This window comes from Capricornis sumatraensis, chromosome 1 (genome assembly GCF_032405125.1).
Source record: "Capricornis sumatraensis isolate serow.1 chromosome 1, serow.2, whole genome shotgun sequence".
Lineage (NCBI taxonomy): Eukaryota > Metazoa > Chordata > Mammalia > Artiodactyla > Bovidae > Capricornis > Capricornis sumatraensis.
Genome location: NC_091069.1, coordinates 170,556,021 through 170,578,466, shown reverse-complemented (window position 1 = coordinate 170,578,466; position 22,446 = coordinate 170,556,021). Strand labels below are relative to the sequence as shown.

General features: G+C 41.9%; 1 protein-coding gene across 1 annotated transcript in view; it reads right to left on the bottom strand.

The window, feature by feature from the left end:
* Nucleotides 1-22,446, bottom strand: part of ARHGAP31 (Rho GTPase activating protein 31) — a 121,573-nt gene that overhangs the window by 41,198 nt on the left and 57,929 nt on the right. Inside the window, exons 2-3 of the mRNA XM_068971776.1 lie at nucleotides 10,247-10,349; nucleotides 7,650-7,794 (exon numbers count right to left, since the gene is read on the bottom strand). Coding sequence (XP_068827877.1) covers nucleotides 7,650-7,794; nucleotides 10,247-10,349 — 248 coding nt within the window. The remainder of the gene's footprint in view (nucleotides 1-7,649; nucleotides 7,795-10,246; nucleotides 10,350-22,446) is intronic.

Below are 22,446 nucleotides of genomic sequence, written 5' to 3'. Positions count from 1 at the left end.
TGTGGGTATGTGGTTCCCAGCTCAGCCCAGGCCCTCAAGAGAGGCAAGGACTTCAGTACACGCAGTGTGATTCCAAGCCTGCCTGGGGCTCCTGCACAACACAGGTGTCCCCGACAGATTCACCTATACCCCGTCCTGTGAGTCTGTCCTGCCTATGCTCAGGTTCAAGGGCCCCTCCCAATGGCTGAGTACTCAAGACTGCCCGCATGGGAGCTGTACCTGAGTTCAAGGTCAGCAGTCACATCTTTGTTTCTTCACTACATTATGGTTTACTACACTAAAAACGCACAAATCTCTGATACACCTTCCCAAGTCCTTTCATATGCATAATAACCATGTAACCCCACTCAGATCGAGACACTTTAAAAGGGCTCAACTATTGGCTCCATTTTCCTAAGTGGGACATCATACCAGAGCTTTGGCCACCAACGTGTTTTTGTTTGACTTTTTTATTTAATTGAAGTAAAGCATTCACAGAAGCTAACCATTTTCAAAGGCAATCAAAAAATCTCTATGTGGGAAAACTCTACTTCATTTCCTACTCAGAAGTGGGGAGAAACTCGGGGCTCAGAGGGTCACAGTTGTCTCAGTCTTCTGCTGGGTTTGCAAGCCTCAAAACGGAGCTGGCATAAATATGATTTCTGTCGCAATTCTTGCTTTTTGAGATGTGCAGATGTAGAGGGTAAGGACCAGAATAGAGCCTAGAGAAAGCACCTGATGCCTCTGCCCTCTTCCTGGGCTCTGTCATGTAGGAAACAGATTTGCGGGGGAGACCCTGACTCTCAAGACAGGGAGAATCTCATAAAGCGAGTGAAGGGAGAGAGCCTCAGAGGAAGGAGGGGTGAAGGAATGAGGCGTGGACCCTCCCACATTCTGTCCTGTGAAGGGCGGGGAGGCCTCTCTTCCTCTCTTGGCAAACAGAGGACGAGCTTTGCAAAGCTTTACACCCACCCCCTTCCCAAGCCCCTACCCCACCCCCACTTTCTAAAAGTGTTTCTTAGGAAAAAAGGTGTAGGTCAATTTAACAGCATTCATGGAAAGTTCCTTTAATATTTTAGGAAGCTGTTAGTCACCTCTGTTCCGAGAGACTGGGCGGGCTCACCCCTGATGCCTGCAGGTCCCATATGGGATCATTTTATTATTCACAGCTTCTCCCCTTCGCACCCCAATCCTATTTGGAAGCTCTCTAGATCATCATTGTTCTCCCAGAGGGTCTGCTCACTGCAAAGCTATTTTTCCATCTCTTTGTGTTTCCATCTCTTTGCTGTCCAAAGAGATGGACAGCAGAGTCCACCACTGGGGAATTGAAGGAAGGGAGTTGACACTTTGCCCATCCCAATCTTTTGCCTAAAAGAGAATTTCACTCAACATTACCCAGGACAATCTTGCTGACGGTTAAACTTTAAAAAATCCAGGTTGAATCTGTGACCATTTGTTCTCTTCCAGTCAGTATCAAGAAGACCAGCTTCCTGAACTTTGAGGACTCTGGCAAGGGCTGGTCTCCCATCCCCTCTGGCCAGGCCCAGGCTCTAGTTTCCTCTGTTTACCTGAACACCACCTTAGCCCCTGCGCTCAGGCAGCCCCATTCCCAGGATGGATAAGCAACCCGGGTCTGTCCCTTCTAACTGCACCCCAGCTGCAACTCAGCTTTTACCTTTTATTTTGTATTAATTATTTAAAAATTATTATAAAGCCATTTTCGTCATTTTTAATTATTTTAAGTGATTAGGTTAAAAAGTTATTCATGCAGAAGGTTTTAAAAATGCAAAACATTCAAAGGAATACACAGAAGAAAGTGTCTTCCTTCCAACATCAGACCCTCCGTCTCCAGAGACAACAACCACCGTTATCTTCCAGACAGTTGTTATACCTTCCTGTTTCTGTCACACCTGTGGCAGCAGGCACCTGGCCCATCTTCAAATTCCTTGTCTCCCATCATTTCCTCCTTGCTTGCTCCCTATGGGCCATGCTGGCCTCCATATATTCCCTTAAACAAGCTTGGCATGTCCTCGACAAGGGCCTTGGTACCTGCTATTTCTTCTCAGCATCCTCTTCCACCAGATACTTGCACAACTTGTTCCCTCACTTTGTCTTTGTCTGTTCAAGCATCACTCATTGGCGACCTTTGATTATCAGTCCCCAGCATTCTCTGACTTGTGCGTGCGTGCCTGCTCAGCTGTCTCTGACTCTTTGTGGCCCCATGGACTGCAGCCCGCCAGGTTCCTCTCTCCGTGGAAATTTCCCAGCCAAGAATACTGGGGGAGGGAATTACCATTTCCTAACTCAGGAATCTGAGGATCTTCCTAACTCAGGGAACAAATCCGTGTCTCTTGCGTCTCCTGCATTGGCAGGTGGATTCTTTACCACTAAGCTCCCAGGGAAGCCCTCTCTGACCTGTATCCTGCATTAACTGTCTTCGAAGTGCTTATCAACAGTTCTCACTATCGAGTTATGCATTAGATTTATTAGTCCTCTATCTCTTTAATTAAAATGTAAGTTTCATGAGAACCTTGTGGCTCAGCTGGTGAAGAATCCATCTGCAATATGGAAGACCTGGATTTGATCCCTGAGTTGGGAAGATCCCCTGGGGAAGGGAAAAGCTATCCACTCCAGTATTCTGACCTGGAGAATTCCATGGACTTCCATGGAGTGGCAAAGAGTAGTACACGACTGAGCAACTTTCACTTTTCACGGGAACAAGGATTTTATCTGACTTGCTTGCTGAGCACCTGGAACTGTGTCTGCCTAGTATAGATAGCAGGTGCTCAAGAGATGTTAATTGTATTAAGTAAGTGAATGAATCTGTATTTTGCTTTGCATTTAAAAATGCCAGAAAGCCCCACTTTGGGCCACACTTCCAGGGCAATACCATCCGAGGACCAAACCTCCTCAGTGGGGAGCATCAGTTTTACTGAGACAACTCCTCTCACCTTTCGGCTCCTGAAGAGGTGACCAATCAGCCTGGTTTGCATGCAACTGAGAAGGAGTGTCCTGGAACTCAGGACTTTTCCGAGTTAAAAGTGGGCAAGTCCCTGGCAAACCAGGACAGTTGGCTGCTGCCACATTGGCAGACATCTTGAGCTCACACCCTCTACCTGATGAGTGGTCCACCCCCATCGACACTTCAGATGACATGTGTGGGCCAATCAACTGCCAGCAAATGTGTACTAGTCAAGAGTCACAACATCCTCCAGTGGCTGGAGAGCAGGGAAAGGAAGCACAAAAATCAGTAAAATAAATATGCTTTCTGTCCTTAGGAGGCTTACAGCTTAATGAGGGAGATGGACACACAAAGATGTTATTTCAATACAAAATGTAATGCCGCTTTAAACTGCCTTCTCCAAAAATACTAAATCAGCAAGCAACTTTTCTCTGTCTTGGGTTTAATTATTTTAGCTGACTCAATCTGATCTAAACTGAATTTTTCCTAAAATGAACTTTTTTTCTGATAAAAATAAAATGTAGTAGGTTTAACAGTTGCTTCCAAAGATATCAGGTCCTAATCTCAAGAACTTGTAAATGTTACCTTATTTGGAAAAAGAGTCTTTGCAAGTGTGATTAAGGCTTTTGAAATAAGGAGAGTCTCGTGGATTATTCAATATGTGTGTGTGCAATTCAGTTGTGTCCAACTCTTTGCGACCCCATGAGCTGCATAGCCCACCAGGCTCCTCTGTCCACTGCCTTCTCCAGGCAAGAATACAGGAGTGGGTTGCCATTTCCTTCTCCAGAGGATCTTCCTGACCCAGGGATCTAACCCTCATCTCTTGGGTCTCTGGCATTGGCAGGCAGATTCTTTACCACTAGCGCCACCTGGTGGGCCCTTAAAACAGGGAGGCAGAAGGAGATAAAGACAGACGAGAAGGCAGACTATGGGAGCAGAGATGTGGCCACAAGCCAAGGCATGCCAGCAGCCACCAGAAGCTGGAGGAGGCAAGAAACAGGTTTCCCCCTAGAGTCTCTGTAATGATCCATGGCCCTGCTGACACCTTGATATCAGCCCAGTGAAACTGATTTCAGATTTCTGGACCCTGGAACTGTGAGAGAATAACCTTCTATTGTTTAAGCCACCAAGCTTGTAATTTGTTACTGCAGCCACATAAAACTAATACATGTACTTAAAGGAAATAAAAATCATGTGCTATCTCACCACCCAGACATAGCTACTGTTAACCTACTTACATTGAAACCCAAAAGAAGCAATCTGCCCGGGGCTTCCCAGCACCAAAGATGAACACTGCCATCACTTCCTATGTATTGCATATACTGCTTTTTTTCCATTTAACTTTGTGTTGTGGTCCGCAAATAGTCTTCAGAAATATGAAGACTATTTCATGGCCACACAGGATTTAAAACAATAGATTTATTATCATTTATTTAACCCTTCCCTTATTGTTGGACATGTAGATACTCCCTAATTTTGTTACTGTTACTACAGCAGTGAAATATTTGTAAATCAATTATTCATGTGCACATCTGATTATCTTAGAATGGAGTCTGGGAATAGAATTAATTACTGTATTAAAAAATATGAGCACTTTAGGACCCTTGATAGTAATTTCAAATGACTTGCTCGATGTCCAGCCAGTTTACACTTGCAATAGAAAACTATGACAGAGCCAGCATCACCACAGGCTTGGCAACGTGAAATACTAACATTAAAAACAATTTTTTAAATATTCAAATACAATTTTTCTAATACATTTATACTTTTTAAATAACTATGTTTCTTTACAAATTGTCTGTTGAGGTTCTTTGCTCATTTGTTTAGCAGGGTGTTGAGTGTTTTCTCTTCTTTATTGATATGTAGGAGTTTTATATAATTAAAAAATATTCATCTCCTGTCATCTTTATTGTAAACATTTCACCTTTTAATTTCGTTAAAGTATTTTTAACGTATAAAAATCTAATATTTATGGAGTTTAGTTTGTTAAATTGGTCTCTGGTGATTTTTTTTCCTTTGCTTTTGCTCTTAGAAAATCCTTCACCCTGAAATCTGTTAAGTGGTAAGAATGTAACTTGACTTCTCCCCTCTCCCAGCACTTAGCCAATTTTCCTAACATTGTTTACTGAATTGTTCCTTCATTAGTTTGGGATGTTTTCTGTATTTCATATTAAGCTATTAAATACCTGAGCCTATTTAAGAGCTGTTAAATCTAGTTTAAAAAACAGTGTGGCAGAGTCTGAGACAGAATGTTAAATCTTTACTTCCATTTACTATCTGTACAAACCCAGGCAAGAGTCACTTGAGCCTCAATTTACTCATCTGTAAGAGACAGTAAAACCTATTTCACAGAGCTTTTTTGAGGACTGAATGAAATAATATTTGTAAGAAGCTTATCATTTAGTAAGCACTAAGTAGCAGATATCATCATCATCATTACTTCATTAATAGCTTTCTAATCCTATTATATTCCACTGAAATGTTATTCCACTTCATCTGTGCAAGTAAGTTTAAATAAATCATTGTAAGAATGTGTGACAATGTAATAGAGCTGTTCCCATGTCCCTGGAAAAGGTTTGCTTATATTTTCATAATTCTGTGATTTAGAGAAATTTACTCAACTATAAATTCAAGGATAGTCACGAGATCCTGCCTATGTAGAGCTCACTTGTCACAACAAAACATCTTTTATTTCTTAGTGTCCTTAAACTATATCTAAATACAATGTTAAGTTCTCTTAAGATTTGATGACAAGTGGACAGTAACATTGCTTTGATATTTTCTGTTGCTGTGGAAGACAGAATGATTAGCAGTGTCAGGGAACAGAAGCAGGGAGAGATAAACATGGATTTTGTTTTGACACTATAAACAAGATCTAAGAAGAAACTTGTATTTCTGAAATTTCTAGACAAAAATTCCTATCTATCCCTATCTATCATAGAATTAAACTTAATTAAAATAAGTTGGACTCATTCAGCTATTTAACATGTGATGTTGTAGTCTTATTTAAGGATGAAACTATTATACTGTACTAAGATTAAAACTATGTAGAAAACAAGAAAGTCTTATGCACAAATTAAAACAACAGTAAGATATATTTTTGGTTGATTAAGATTGGGAAATAATTTAGTAAATTAAAAATACTCAGTGTTGGCAAGGCTGCAGGAAAAAGAACATTCTTATGTCTCTGCAGAACTTGGCAACATGTGACAAAATTTTAAATAAGATCCTTTTACTTAGTAAATCTACTTCTGTGATTTTTTTCCATAAGGATATAAACAGAAAAAAGTATAAGGATATATGTGCAAAAATGTTTACTATAACATTGCTGATAAAAGTAAAATGTTAAGAAACAAAATGTCTAAATACCCATCAGTAGGAATCTGGTTTAAGAAATCACTGTGTATATGAGATAATACCCTGTAAAAATAGTGTCTCTCTCTATTTTTTACCATGGAAGGATGGTCGAATTGTTGAATTAGCACTGTTCCATAACATTAGAATGTATTGAATAGTACTGAGGAACAAAAGTAGGGAGAGAGAAAGGGAGATACCAAGAGAGAGACAGACAGATAGACAGATCTATAAGGGTATCTTCTGAAATGTGAATAGCACTCATTAACTCCTATGTAATTTCAAATTAAAGAACATTTATATGTCTAAAATAGGTTTATTACAAGAGACATAAGAAAGATTCTTGCCCATGGTTAGAGCCTTGGTCTGGTCCTTACCGATAATTGCAAGTCTTCCTTAAACTTAATTTCAAACATCCCCTCTGACCACCCTACTTCAACAGTTTACTGATTTCACTGGGATGAATGATCCATTGATCTATTTTTTTCACTGTTACCCGCCTTAGGCCCTCCTGTCTCTTCTTATCCAGACAAAACTCTATGGTCAATTATTTCAATCACTCGCTTGCACACACTCTGATCTCCCTCCCCCTCTTTTTCTAGCTGAGCCTAAACCTTGGTTAAACCCAACTCTTCACCTACTCGGCACCTCCCTCACCCCCATCACAGCCAAATGTTCAAGCCCTATTTTTAAGGTTGACACTACAGACATGCTCTAAGCATTTATTCTCCTTTTCCTGTGGGGGTGGGATTTGGTGATGCTGCAACTGCTAGGTAGGCGTTCTTCTCTTGCCCATTCGTCCTCCACCACCCAACTCACTAGCTCAATCTACACTCCCTCTTAGCTGCTTTTTCCAGAATCGTCTCTCTCCTCAGCTTTTTGACCTCTCTCTTGATTTCTGTTTAATTCTCTCTCCCCTCTCTACCCACCCACCTCTTTATACAACTCCCAACAGAAACACCGAAGGAACAGCCTGAAATGAATTAACCATGCGGGGAGCATCTGAAGTCTCAGGTTCCTATTCTGTTTGGGGATAGAGTGTGACCTTGGGCCAGTCACTTCGTTCTCTGCTTCTTTGTTTCCTTCCTATCTACGGACGCACATTTGGTTACGTAAATATGGAGATGGTTTAAACTAGCTCATGTAAGCAAACACACATTCTGAAAATTTAAGATAGGAAAGATATAGCAAATAGTGCCATCACCCTGCTTTCCTCACAATACCATCCTAATTCCATCACCAAGATAATGGCAACCAGCTGGTAAGTATTATTATTGTAATTTTAGTGCTGAAACTTTCTTTGGCCCATCCATGCATCCCACCCAGTAACCATAATGGAAATCCAAACACTCACCGTGAATTTCTCATAGAGCTCATAAGTCAGGAGGGGGTTGGGCAGCTCCCGAAAGTAAAGCTTGCAGAGAGAGCCCACACAGTGGATGTCCTGGAGGTACACTTCCCTTGTCAGATCTGGACATTGATCTGAGCCAAACTCCTGCCTGAAACAACACAGACAGAGACATAACAATCCCAGGAACATGTGTTCCATGTCAGCAGCTACTCGGGCTGCTTAGAGGGTGAAAAGACCCTAAACTGCTGATCTGACCATATTTTTGACCTTGATTCAAAAAGACCTTCTATTCCAGGCCCAAGAAAGCTACGAAAGATTTCCACTTTAGGTCTGGGTCATCCCTGCAGAAGCTGCTGTAATGAGAAAGACATAATCCCATTTACGAATGGCTTCCTAATGGCATTATGTCTGTAGTTTCAATCGTGAATAGTGAAGAAATATGAAAACAATCTCCCAAAAACCCTGTTGAGATTTCAGTTTTTCCAAAATATTGTTCTAAATGAACTTCTCTCTCTTGGAGGAGAAACCAAACCCAGGGTGAGTCAGATTGTTATCCTTCATGTCCACATATTCATGTCAGCCAACTTGTTTTATCTGGAGACTCAAACTCAAGGTCTGAGAACTTCAATCAACTCTCTCTTTGATACTGAGTGGAAACTTCTAGGCTGCCTGACAGTGACTCCCACAGGGCAAATAAGCTTATAAATATCTTCTTAAACACTCTATAGTGGGGTGTTTGAGAACATCATCAGATTCCAGGCCTCATTTCTAACTGAAAAAACACTTCTGAGCATGATTAATGAATATACTGCCTCAAATGGTATATACTTGCAAGTTAAAAATTTATGTAAAAGATGATAAATCTGAGCATTAATACAGAAGAGAAGTTAGGTTTTTTGAGAGTATTCATTTAGTCAGGCAAGAAGTGACAATGGCAACTGGACTCTCAAAACCAGCATCTGGCAACAGCTTGCTGCCCCTTCTCCTGTGGTTCTGCCCTTTAACAAAGAGAAGGGAAATCCCTGATGCTGCCAGAACCTGAAAAGGACTGAGTGAGGCCTTGAAAAGAAAACCATGCAGTGGCCTCATAAATTCACAGGCATGTGTTTTTTTTACAAGGGCAGAACACAAACAACTTAGAGCTTATTCATCTAGTTAGCCAAAAATCTCCCTTGTCAAGGCTAAGGTCAGCCCTTAAGTGAAAAAGAATTGGCCATTGTCCAAGTGTCCTTCCATAATACCACCTTCTGTGCAGTATGCTTCAGAGCTGAGAGTAAACCAGTACTTGCTGTTGAAACTCTGAAAAATATCACGTGAGTAAATCAGTGAACTGATGTAAGTGAACTGATGTGTTAAAATCTATGGCTGCAAAAAAACAGCTATTTTTAAAATAGTTATCACTTCTCTGGGAGTAAAAGGGATGTTTTATTCCTGTGGTATAGTTTTATGACAATTGAGATTTGAGGAGGAGGGGCAGAAAACTGAATAGGAGGAAGAAGATAAAAATGACTTACCTGCACAGTGTGAAATTTACACATTAATCCTGTAACAATGTTTTATTTTAAAAGTCTACATTTGTAACTAAAGAATATATAATAAATATATTAAAATGTATTCTTTTGTATTAAAGAACAATCTTTAAAATACATAAACCTATATTTTAGTCCTAGTACACTATATATATTATATATAAAGTCTATATTCTATATATATACCTATGTGTGTGTGCTAAGTCGCTTCAGTCGTGTCCAGCTCTTTGTGATGCTGGACTGTAGCCACCAGGCTCCTCTGTCCACAGGCTTCTCCAGGCAAGAATACTGGAGTGGGTTGCCATGCCCTCCTCCAGGGGATCTTCCAGAGTCAGGGATCGAAGCCACATCTCTATGTCTCCTGCACTGGCAGGCAAGTTCTTTACCACTAGTGCCTATATTGTATGTAATGTATATATTCTATATATACACTACATATACTACTTTTATTTCACAGCTATAATATCAATATATATTTGAAGATTACCATCCTTTTAAGTCAAAAAATTCTGGGATACATTTTAGAATTGTTTAGGATAAATCCATAGAATTGGAAATAGTTCCCGTATCAGTAATTTCAAAAATACAGGCATCAGTTAGGGAAATGCACAATCATGCAGACTTCTGATCTTTTGAACCAGAGGAAATTATCAAATGTTGAGTATGTGTCAACAGAAAAACTCACACTGACCTCTAAGTTCTGAATACCATGTAACGGTATGGGATCTGAGCTTTGGATCGGCAAGTGAGTAATAATAAATCCTTTTGTCCCAACTTGTAATTTAAATCATTTGAGTTCAGCTGAATCCACCTAAGAAGAATAAATCTGGTGCAAGACACAGGAACCGATTAAAAGCCCTCAGGAGTTTCTGTTGGAAGGAATTACATCAGATTGAGCTTCCTGATGAGATTCAGAACAGTTAGGCATCTGAAAACATTAGCACTTGATCTTGTGCCCTGACATCCTTCCCTCAATCCCTTCAGTTTTTAGTACTCCCAGCACTTGCAGATGAACGTATGGACAGAGGAAGGATCATGGGAGAATTCTTTGGGGGCGATTCTTGGGCTTACCTTAGCCGTTGTATGTTTGAGGTGACTCCTGAAAGCCGATAAATTCCATCCACTATGCCGTGAGTCTCTATAAATTCTGCACAGCTCTTCAATACATATGGAACTATGCAAAGGAAAAGAAAAAAGCATTACGTTTAAGTCTGACTGTCTTTTAGAGATAGGCTTTTAAAAATCCAGGTAACTTTAAAGAGAAGTAAGGAACGCATATGAGTTACAAGTGGAAACAATTACGTTTAAATGGGAGATGATGTTCTTTGGTATTTAAAAAAAAAATCATAGGGTTTTGTTAAAGTTGGAAAATGCGTGTGTTTTAAGAGTTAGGTCTTAAAGAATTTGAAAAATATGCAAACACTTGGATTTTTGAAACCAGCGGTGACCCTGGAAATCCCACAAGTCAGTCTCGTCATTTTACTGATTCTCCCAGTGTGGTCTCCTGACCAACAGCACCAACCTCTCCTCGGAACTTCTTGGGAGTGCAGATTCCCAGGCCCCACTCCAGACCCACTGAATTGGAAATTCTAGAGGTGGTGCTCAGCAATCTGTGTTTTAAAAAGTCTTCCACGTGACCTCTGTGATAAAATTAGAGAACTATTGCCTATTCTACACATGAGGAAGCCAAGGGGCAGGTAAATTTATTTACCTCGCTTAAGAGCACTTGTTGCTTGTAAAATGTAATTAACATATGGAAAGATGCTTATGATGTACCTGTCTACCTATGATATAGATAGGTGAAAGAAAAGGCACAAAATCAAATATATGTTGTGAATTCAGCTATGTTTAGAAAACAGCAAAGGGAAAAAAGACTCGAAGAATATTTGCCAGAATGTTAAAGGTGATTTAAAAGTTAAACTGTTTTTTTTTTAAAAGGTGAGAACCACCCCTCACTTCACCACCACCAAATGGGTCAAAGAGTTATTGATTGAATGGACCTCATAAAAGGGACCAACATGGCCTCTTGAGTTCCTTAAGTCCAATGTCTGGGTAGAAGAGTGTGGCTGTGCTGTTCTCACCTCAGGGCTGGACCTGATCAGCCCAGCCAGCTCAGTGACCCAGAATGGAAGCCACAAGCCCTCTGGATGGCATGGGGAGACTCCATGACTTGCCACTTTGGTCCTTGGGCAGATCCACCTGAGGTCCCTCTGTGAGCGTGCTGTGGATGGTACGGAACTAACAAAGCCCTGGGTGCAGAAGTCTTCCGGCACAGAGGCAGGATGGAAACTCCATTACTGCGCTGTGCTCACTCCCCCAAAACATACACAATCCATTAATATCTTCAGTTCAGTTCAGTTCAGTCGCTCAGTCATGTCTGACTCTTTGCGACCCCATGAATCGCAGCACGCCAGGCCTCCCTGTCCATCACCATCTCCCAGAGTTCACTCAGACTCACATCCATCGAGTCCCTGATGCCATCCAGCCATCTCATCCTCTGTTGTCCCCTTCTCCTCCTGCCCCTAATCCCTCCCAGCATCAGAGTCTTTTCCAATGAATCAGCTCTTCACATGAGGTGGCCAAAGTACTGGAGCTTCAGCTTCAGCATCATTCCTTCCAAAGAAATCCCAGAGTTGCTCTCCTTCAGAATGGACTGGTTGGATCTCCTTTCAGTCCAAGGGACTCTCAAGAGTCTTCTCCAACACCACAGTTCAAAAGCATCAATTCTTTGGCACTCAGCCTTCTTCACAGTCCAACTTTCACATCCATACATGACCACAGGAAAAACCATAGCCTTGACTAGATGGACCTTAGTCGGCAAAGTAATGTCTCTGCTTTTGAATATGCTGTCTAGGTTGCTCATAACTTTTCTTCTTAGATTAGACTAATACCAATCTATCAGTGCTTAATGCACTTGATCACACCTGCAAACAATTCCAAGCTGGACTGGACCTTTACATGAGTAGATACTAGGCATTCAGACTCAACATTCTTCCTGGATTCTCTATTACAACACTTTCCACACAACTCCCCCACCATTTCAACTACTAATCATTTTAGGTGCTAAGTAAAACTCATCGTACTTACCATATCCCACCCACCTTTCAAAGACCATGCATCTCCAGAGCCTTTCCCCTCCAGGTCATTCATGACCAACTTACCCCAGGTGGAAAGAGGGCAGGGAGTGAACTTGCACTTGGAACTATTGAGGCCAGAGACCACAGAGGTGGAACTACCTACCCCCATGAATGAATACAGGGTGGGAGTGGGGTGTGGTACATGAGGGGCTGTGAGCGTGGGCAGGGGTCCAGAGTCCCTGCCTGGCTTCAAGCAGAAGAGCTTTACTTTCATTTATTTTATGAAAAAGGTTCTTGGTGAAATTTTTGTCTCCTACCCTTGTGCCTCTAAATATATTTTATATATAAATAAGTAAATGGCAAACAGAGCTCCAATGCTTAAAAAACTTGTCTTGTTTAAAAACAGATCCCTATTGTGCACAACAGGTTGACTCTCTCCACCACACCAAGCTGTTGTTCTGTAGCCTGCCACGGGTGGCCATGATGGAGAGTCCAGCTTTGGACTCCAAAGTGCCTTTTGTAACCTTGGGCAAAATATGCAGTATCTCTGTTTCTTAATTTCCACATCTGTAAAATAAGGATAACAGCGATACTAACCTCATAGCTAGGACTGAAATAATAATTGTTAACACTTAGCACAGACCCTGGAATACAGTATGCATTCTACAATAACAGTTGTTTCTGTTTGAAGCTTCTGTATGATGTAAGCTTATCATTTGTGAGATACAGTCTTGGTGAAAACTGTGCTACCTCCTATCTGGTAGGCAGTGGGGCATAGCTGACCAACGGCTTACAAGTTCATATTCACCTCCACTATGTGGAATGGGTTTTGCATCCCTCTATGGTTCAGTGTTTCTATTTGAAGTGATTTTGCTCACCTGATGCCATTTTTCTATGCACTGAGGTATATCTTCATAAAACAAAGGCAGTGGCACCCAACAGGGTACAGATTTTGTTAGATTTCTGCACTATGCATGCCCTTGATGTTTCTCAGTGTGTGTCCGTACCAAGGAATACAGCTGTTGCAGGGCACCGGTGGACTTGAGAGCTTGGGGACAGTCCCAAGGAGGACTCAAAGACAAAATCCTCAGCCTCGAAGGGACTTTAAAAAGAACACTCCACAGAAGGGCAGTGCAGGGTCACAAGTCTGTCTTACCCCCTTCTCAAAGAGCCACCTCCCAGCACCAGGGCACTCCACTGCAGCCCCTCAGGCTCTGTTTGTTTTCAAGGTGAGGAAAACACATTCCCGGATGGAGCCTCTGCCGTAAATTTACTCTGGCTTCGGTACAGAGGCCCTAGAACCTCTTGTCCACAGCTCTGTTTAAACAGGAGGCAATTTTAAAACAATCCAAGGGAAAAGACCATGGTCCCAGTCCCTGAGGAGTTGCTGGCCTTCCTGGATTCTCGTCTCGGGTCAAGTTGGAAGACGCAGGAATTCTCCATCACTCACAGTGAATGGGAAAGGAGCCACTTGACCTCTGTAACCGTCCAGCTCTAGAGCCAGAGCAGAGCACTTCTCAGACTGTGGTCCCGGAGAGGGCCAGCAGCAGTAGCTGCCTCGCAAGTGCCTCAACGCTGAAGCTGAAAAATCACGGTCTAGACCAGTGATCCTCATACTTTAACATGGATACAACCCCCTGGGATCTTGTGAACATGCAGATTCCAATGGGAGGGTGGGAGTCAAGAATCTGCGTTTCTGACAAATTCCCAGGTGATTCAGATACAGCCAATCTGTAGCCCATGCTCAGGGCAGCAATGCTCTAACTGACTGGTGATATTTCAGGGGCTTATTAAGAGTTTAGTCTCAAAGTCTCAGAATTCTTTAGACTATTGTTCCTGGGGTCCAATAAAATTGGGGACAACCTAGGATTCTGGACAGGATAAAAGCTTGAAACAAAATAGCTGAGTAGTTAGAGATGGAAAGAAAGTGTCCATTGTCTATTTAGGTTGCTGTTGGAGGCTGGAGTCACAGAGCTAGTTCTGTGGGATTTACCATGGACCCAAAGAACTTCAAGTGTCCTCCTACAGAGGGGCACACAGTTGCTGATTATGATATAATGCTGTAACTTCTTCGAATTGGTGCACTGATGGTTCTCTAAGCCCCTTTCTTGTTCTGTTTTTTTCTGGATCAGCGACCTTAAACGTTAAATTTTAGTTTGAGTACAAAATAAATCTTGAGGTGGTTTTCTGTGATGAAAAAGAGCACTTTGATTTACGCTTTACAGTTTACAAATGTTTTAAAGTCCTTTGTTTCATACGATCCAACTTGGTACAACTAAAAGACATTGTATACTTGTAAATAAATGTGGGGGTAGTCTCCTCAATTCTGAACCTCTTCAAGGGTTTAGGGAAGAAAAGGCCAGCAGTCAAATCACTTCTTTGAATCCCCCCTAGAGGTAATGTCTGCTAAGCTACCCCAGCTCCCTGCATGGCCAGGATCTAACCAGATCTGGCGATGGAGAGTGGAAAAAGCAGTTTTATTTGGTCAGTTATGTGGTCTTGGCAGCCACATTCTTTCACAATGCAAACTGCATTTGTGTTTCAGAGAAACATGGCACTCCCCCCTCCCCATTCTGGACTTTTGTTAAGGTCTTGGGCTGCTCAGATATCATTTTCTCTCTGGGGGCTGCATCCCTAATCTTCAAGGTAAAGTCTAGTGAGGCAAACACACAATGGACTACTACTCAACAATAACTAAGAATGATACAGCAAATGGGTGACAGAAGCCATATGATTCCATCCACACAGAACTGGAGAAAATGCAAACCAATTTATAGTGGGAGAAAGCAGGAAAGAGGCAGGACTGCAGAGGGGCTGAGAACACTTGGGGCATGATGGATACATTCATCATCTTGATTGAAGTAGTAGAAAAGACCAAGGATCACTGGTGGATAAAGAACTGATACTTGCAAAAGGAAAGGCAAAGAGAGACAAGCGGCTGAACAGGGAAGAAAGCTTTGAGACTCTTCTGCTGGGCACAGGGGAGGGACGGAGGGAGGGCTTCAAGTAGTTCTCCTGTGCTTGAATGAGGCAGTTTTTCAAGAGATGAAATAAAGATTTAAATCCCTTTTCTGTTATTCTTGGGAGTCAGCAGAGAACTTCCTAGCTTTCCATCCCCCAGGAATCCAAGAGCTGTCAGAGCAGCTCCCCTGCTTCTCCCTCTGCCAGCTCCCACTCTGTATTTCTGCTCCCTCCTTCCTCCGGTGTGAGACTCCCAACTCCAGTGCTGTGTTCCTCGCAGCCTCTGTGGGTCTTGGCTTGGTTAAGAGGCCTCTGTCCTGCAATTCTCCTTCTTCAGTTGCACCCCTCAACCCCCACCGGCTTTAGTTCTTATTCCTCCTTTCTGTTTTAACTTCTTTATACTCCCTTCCTCCTGGCCTAATGTAGAGTTATAGAATTTGTGGTGTTTATTTTTTAAAGTATAACGTTTTCTGTTTTCTACAAAAAGCAAATTAACTGCTTTCTAATTTTCCAAGGGGAAAAAATGTTTAAGTATGCCCTGTCTTCCTTGGAGTAGTTTCTTTTTTTTTGTTCTTTTAACCGTACACAAAATTGAGATACAAATCAAGTGTCATAAAGTTCACCCTTTTCAAGCACACAATTAAGTGGTTTTCAGTATATTGACAGAGTTAAGCAACCATCACATTTCAGAACATTTTCATTACTCCAATTCCAGAACATTTCTCTACGTACAAGGTTATTCACTGCAGCGATATTTGTAATAGCAAGAGATACTCCATCAATAGGAAGCTATTTATATAAATGATGGCATAGCCATATAATGGAATACTATATAGTCATCAAAAGAATGAGGAAACCTTCATATACTGATATACATGAAGTATATACTGATATACATGAAGCATTCTCCCAAGATAAATTGTTAAGCAAAAAGAATGAGGTACAGACCAGTGTAGCAGTATACTAACATTTGTTTTTTAAAAAGAGAGAATAAAAGAACCGCTATAAAATCCTTTGTACATGTATTAATATCTATGGAAGGACACACAAAAAGTTGATAACTTTAGTTGCCTGGAGGAAAATTAACTGGGAAGCTGGAGTCAGGGCTATCAGTAAGAGGGAGACTCTTCATTATATACTTTTTATACTTTTGAATTTTGAACTATAAGAATATATTACCTTTCCCCAATTTTTTCCATAAAAACCCAATTCAACAAATACTGCAAATCTGTTCTTACCCAGCACTAGGTACTGGGTGTTGCCTGAAATTATGTCATCTCCATCACTAAGCTGTGAGCTCTCTAGGGACAGTGAAGATAGCACTGTCTTATTCATAAAATAGCCTTGAAAGCACAAGCACTTAAAGTGTGCTGCTAAACAAGGGATTGGTCATTACTCTCCAGATAAGTTTTCAGTGCTCCATTGATATCTGGGTCCTTCAAAGAAGAAAACACTTCTTATGTATCATGAAATAACAGTCCTGCATAAGGTGCTATTTTTCTCTTTTAGTAGCCTCCATAATCATAGCCAATCCACAAAACAGGTAAAATTCTTGATTTTGAAAATGTGAAATATGATTCTCAGAGAGGTTATGTAAATTGCCCAACATCACACAGCTAGCAGATGCCAAGTACACCTATCTGATTCAAACCCTCCTCGTCAGGAGGACAGGTTCCATGAGTTAGTGGCCAGGTATAGAGGCACCATTTAACCGTTTAAGGAGAGCTGTTTGATTCCTTGCCCTTGACTAGAAAATGTCTGAAATTCTACCCCTGCAGTCCCTGCCTTATGGTGGTGATGGCTTTTAGGTCAATTGTATTTGACAAGGAAGCCAAGAAGACTCAATGGAGAAAAGACAGTCTGGGACAATTGGATACTCGCATGTTGAAAATCAAACTAGACCTGTATCTTATACCACTTACCAATATTAACTTAAAATGGACTAAAGACATGAAACCATGGAACTCCTAGAAGAAGACATCGGAAAAAAGCTCCGTGACATGGGTCTTGGCAATGACATTTTTGGCAATGACATCTAAAGCACAAGCAACAAAATAAAAAATAAACAGGCAGCACGACATCAAACTGAAAAGGCTCTGCACGGCAAAGGAAACAACCAACAAAGTGAAAAGACGACCTATGGAATGGGAAAAAATATTTGTAAACCATGTATCTGATAAGAGGTAAATATCCAAAAAATAAAAAGAACTCAAACAACTCAATAGTAAAAAACTAAATAACACAGTCAACAAATGGGGAAAAGATCTGGATGGACACTTTTCCAAAGAAAATATACAAAAGGCCAACAGATACATGAAAAATGCTCAACATCACTAGCCATTAGAAAAATGCTAATCAAAACCATAATGAGATATCACCTCATGTTAGAATGACCATCATCAAAAAGATAAGAGATAGATGCTGACAAGGATGTGGGGAAAAGGGAATGCCTGTGCACTGTTATTGAGATTATAACCTGCTATACCCACTATGAAAAACAGTATGGATCTTCAGAAAATTAAAAATATTAACAAAACCGCCATATGATCTAGTAATTACACTTATGGAAATATATCCAAAGGAAACAAAACCACTAACTTGAAAAGATATCTGCACCACCCAGTTCACAAGAGCATTACTAACAACAGTCAAGACATGGAAACAACATGCGTCCCTCAAGATGATCCAATAAATAAGCTGTGGCACACATATATACCAGAATAATATTCAGCCATAAAAACAAGGAAATTCTGCCATTTGTGACAACATGGATGGACCTTGAGGGCACGATGCTAAGTGAAATAAGTCAGACAGAGAAAGACAAATACTGTATGATCTCACTTATATGTGGATTCTAAGAAGAAAAAAAAGAGACTCATAGAAAAAGAGATCAGATTTGTGGCTACCAGAGGCAGGGATGGGGAAGGTGGAGAGAAGGAACTGGAGAAAGGTGGTCAAAAGGTACAAATTTCCAATCACAAGATACATAAGTACTAGAGTTATAATGGACAGTATGAAAATTAGAGTTAATATTGCTGTACATTATATATGAAAATTAAGAGTAAATCCTAAGTGTTTTCATCATAAGGAAAAAATTTTTTCTTTTCTTTCTCTTTATATTATATCTACACAAGATGATGAATGCTAACTACACTTACTGTGGTAATCATTTCTCAATATATGTAAGTCAAACCATTATGCTGTACACCTTAAACTGAAATACAGTGGAGTATGTCAATTACTTGCTTCCCAGATGGCTTATTGGTAAAGAATCGACCTGCTAATGTAGGAGATGTGGGTTCAGTCCCTGGTTTGGGAAGATCCTCTGGAGGAGGAAATGGCAACCTGCTCCAGTATCCTTGCCTGGAAAACTCCACGGACAGAGGAGCCTGGCAGGCTACAGTCCATGGGGTTGCAAAGAGTCGGACACAACTAAGCACAGTTACACACATATCAATAATATCTCAATAAAACCTGGGGAAAAGAATAAAAAATGAAAAAGGTACACAAATAAAAAGAGCAAAGAGTGACTGCACTGTCCCTTTTACACAACATTCCCCAGTATCTTAAACAGTAAAAGAGACACACGCTGAAAAGTTAATAGCATGTTTTTACTTTTCTATATTCTTTATTTTGCTTTTCTGAATTTTCTGTAGTGAGGATGCGGTACAAATAATTTTTTTAAAGAATGGTTTTTTTTTAAAAAAAATAAGTTTTAGTAAAGAAGCCAAAGGGTTTTCTAAAGTAAGTGAGGCAATTTCTGTATGTTTGTTGAAGTCCTTCCCAATGACCCTGGGAGGTAATTACTCCTGGTTAAATAGAAGTATTTGCCTAACCTGCTGCCCTGGTGGGGCCAAGGACTAACACTGCTCCACTGCCAGGTGAGGCTGATGACGTCAGACTGCATCCTAGAGGCCCCTCTTCTCCTCCCCTCCAGGCTCTCGGCTCCCAAGTCAAGACAGTTCTTTCCCACAGAAGTGTTCAGGTCCTCCCTCTGGCCCACGCCCTCACTCATCCCACCTGAGCCCTCTGGTCTCTACTATTGATATGCCCACTGCTTCCAGTGACAGTGATTCTTCTTCCATCAAAAGCACATGTACTGAGAGTCTACCCAGCCTAAGGGACAAAAAGGCGAATAAGATCTTTGCTCACAAGAAACCAAGAGGGGACGAGACAATTCCTGTGCACTTACTATGTGTGGACCCCTGGGCTCACCACTTTCATGCATTATTTATACTCAGTGCAATCCTCCCAACCACTTTCTGAGGAAGGTACGTCCTTGTTTTATATTAATAAACAAGGAAACTGAAGTTCAGAGGCGTTAAGCAACTCAGCCAGTAGGAAAAGACCAAGCGAAATATCTTAAGTGCCCTTGAGAGGCACAAAAATGTGACAGCATTTCTTTTAAAAAGATTCCACAAAGATGGGGGAAGTCAGGCAGGGTTTCTAGGTGTTGATCAAGAACAAGAAATTGTGTGCATTACAGAGGGCTGATAGTGACAGAGGAACTTCATTAAAGAGGACTGAGGCAGAACCTCACCCCGGCGCCTCACGATGCTGTGAGATCACTGGATAAAGAAGGACCTACAAGGCTATGCAATAAGAACTCTGACATTGGTTCCCAGAGGGTGATTTGAGATGCTGTGATGTGATTAGATACAATGTGATGCAATATATACTGCGATATACGCAGAAAGCTTAGGCAAGCTGCCAGCATACAATAAGCACTTAGTAAACATTACCCACTTTCTGATGGGAGCTAGGGCAGAGAATGGTATAAACAAGGTAGGAAAACAAGAAATAATGTGGTGAATTCCAGGAATGCTGACTAGACCTGTCCGGTGGAGGGGAAGGTAAATTCAGGTAGACTGGGGGAGTTTTGACAGCTAAGGAAGACTGTTCTGTCTTGAGCTCCACTGCCAGAAATACCTTTCTAAAACACTGTGATAAAGCCCCCCTACTCTGAAACCATCACTGGCTCCCCACTGCCTATAGAATAATGTCCAATCTAGACAGTTGCCTACTCAGAGGTAACCCTGGAATTCTTCCCTTCAAGGGAACAGACTGTTGAGAAAGTTGGGTCCGGGAGCGGGAGAGTGAAAGTCGCTCGGTCGTGTCTGACTCTTCACAGCCCCATGGACCATACAGTCCATGGAATTCTCCAGGCCAGAATACTGGAATGGGTAGCCTTTCCCTTCTCCAGGGGATCTTCCCAACCCAGGTACTGAACCACGGGGGTCTCCCACGTTGCAGGTGGATTCTTTACCAGCTGAGCAACCAGGAAAGTCCTATGAAGGGAAAGACTTGCCACAAACATATCACTCCAACAAGAGAAAATAGGAGTCCCTTTTGGGTCAGTGTAGTCGGACACGACTGAAGCGACTTAGCAGCAGCAGCAGCAGAGGACCTCTTACACTTTGCATAAGATGAAAGGGGAGGTGAGAGGGCCTACTCTTTTCTGGTTGCTTCTGAAAATTCCTTTAAGAAAGCTCAATGCTTTTGTGACTCAAAGATAAAAGGCTGGTTGAGGGCAGCCGAACACCTGGGGCAACACACCATCAGTTAATGAGCAACTGGAAACAGCCTACCAGGGCCTGTCACAGTGGCCTCTGGGGTGTGTTTTGGTTTCGGCGAGGGGAGGGTTGTGACCACAAGGAAGGGTGGAGCTGACTAGAGAACCTGGGTGAGATGTGATGAGACCACATGGAGAACAAACCTGGAGGAGCCCCACATGGTCTCGGGCTCAGAGCAGGCCCTGCCTGCCTTGTACATAGGAACTGTGCAGGGAATGTCCCTTTGCTGGGAATGTCCCTCTTGTCCCTTGCTGAACATGGGGGTTGCTAGGCTTTGCAATAATTTATGAAGACTTTTTTTTGGCTCATCTTTCCTACTGTCTGACTTTGCTCTCAGGGGAGTGTGGAGCAGACATCACTCAACTCCATAAGGCTCCTCACGGATGCCAGAAAGTTCTTCCGGGCATGCCCCAGCACACTCCCAGGCCCAGCTGGGAGCATTAGTTCCCTTATTATTGCCAACGAATCATTAAACTCATCAGTTTAACTGCATCCAGACCATAGTCAGCTTGGCTCACCTGATCAAGATTTTATTTCCTGGACTAAAGCAGACCCTCTCTTTCTTCCCACCTGCTCCTTGAGATGCCACGGATGGAGGCTCTTCAACAGTGATGGATAACAAGGATGGCCATGTCTGGCTACCGAGAGAGTCCCAGAAGGGGGAAGGATGGAGCTGAGTCAGTTAATGAGACAGAAATAGGGAAAACAAACCAGCTTCTTGAACTGCGTGCTCACTAATACCAGTCATCTTAAGAATGAGGACAATATACGCTTTCTTTCTCATCTGAGTGTCTCTAGGCCACCTTTTTTTTTTTTTCCTGCATGCCTTAGTAGGTGATCATGGGATGCACTAACAAAATGCTCTGTGGGGACTCTGTCAGTTCATTTAATTCTCACAACTCTGAGGTGTAGGCATTGCTATTCCTATCATACAGACAGAAAACTAAGGTTTGTTGTGGTTGGATGGCTTGCCCAAGGTCAAACTGTTAGTGGCAAAGCTGGGGTACAATTATGAGTCTGTCTGGATTCCAAGTTCATGTACTTTCCAGTACATTGTATAAGCCTAACCTCTACACCAGGGAAACCCAGGCACAGAGAAGGCATGAGGAAGACCAGAAAGCTGCAGAAAATTGAGGTGATTGGGTTTTCCCTGGTGGCTCAGACGGTGAAGGATCACCCTGCAATGCCGGAGACCTGGGTTTGATCCCTGGGTTGAAAAGATCCCCTGGTGAAGGAAGAGGCTACCCACTCCAGTATTCTTGCCTGGAGAATTCTACAGACAGAGGACTCTGGCATAAAGTCCATGGAGTCGCAGAGTCGGACATGACTGAGCGACTAACATTTTCACTTTTATGTCCGAAGGTAACCTGATGAGAGAGAAGGACTTATGACAAGGAATTAAGAAACCTGGGTTCTAGTCCTGACCTCCAGGTACTAGATTTCAGACCTTTGAGGAGAGTATCCACTATGTTCCTCTTTGAGTTGCCCCCAGGTGACTCACAGGTACTAGGTGCTAAGTACACATTAGTTAAAGCAACGTGACCAGTTGTATATACTCGAGCAAAAATATAGCTACTCCCAGCCTCGGGCTTTCATCTGCACAGGTTCAAGTTCTGGATCTAGACGATTTCTAATGGTCCTTCCAGGTCTAACATCCTGT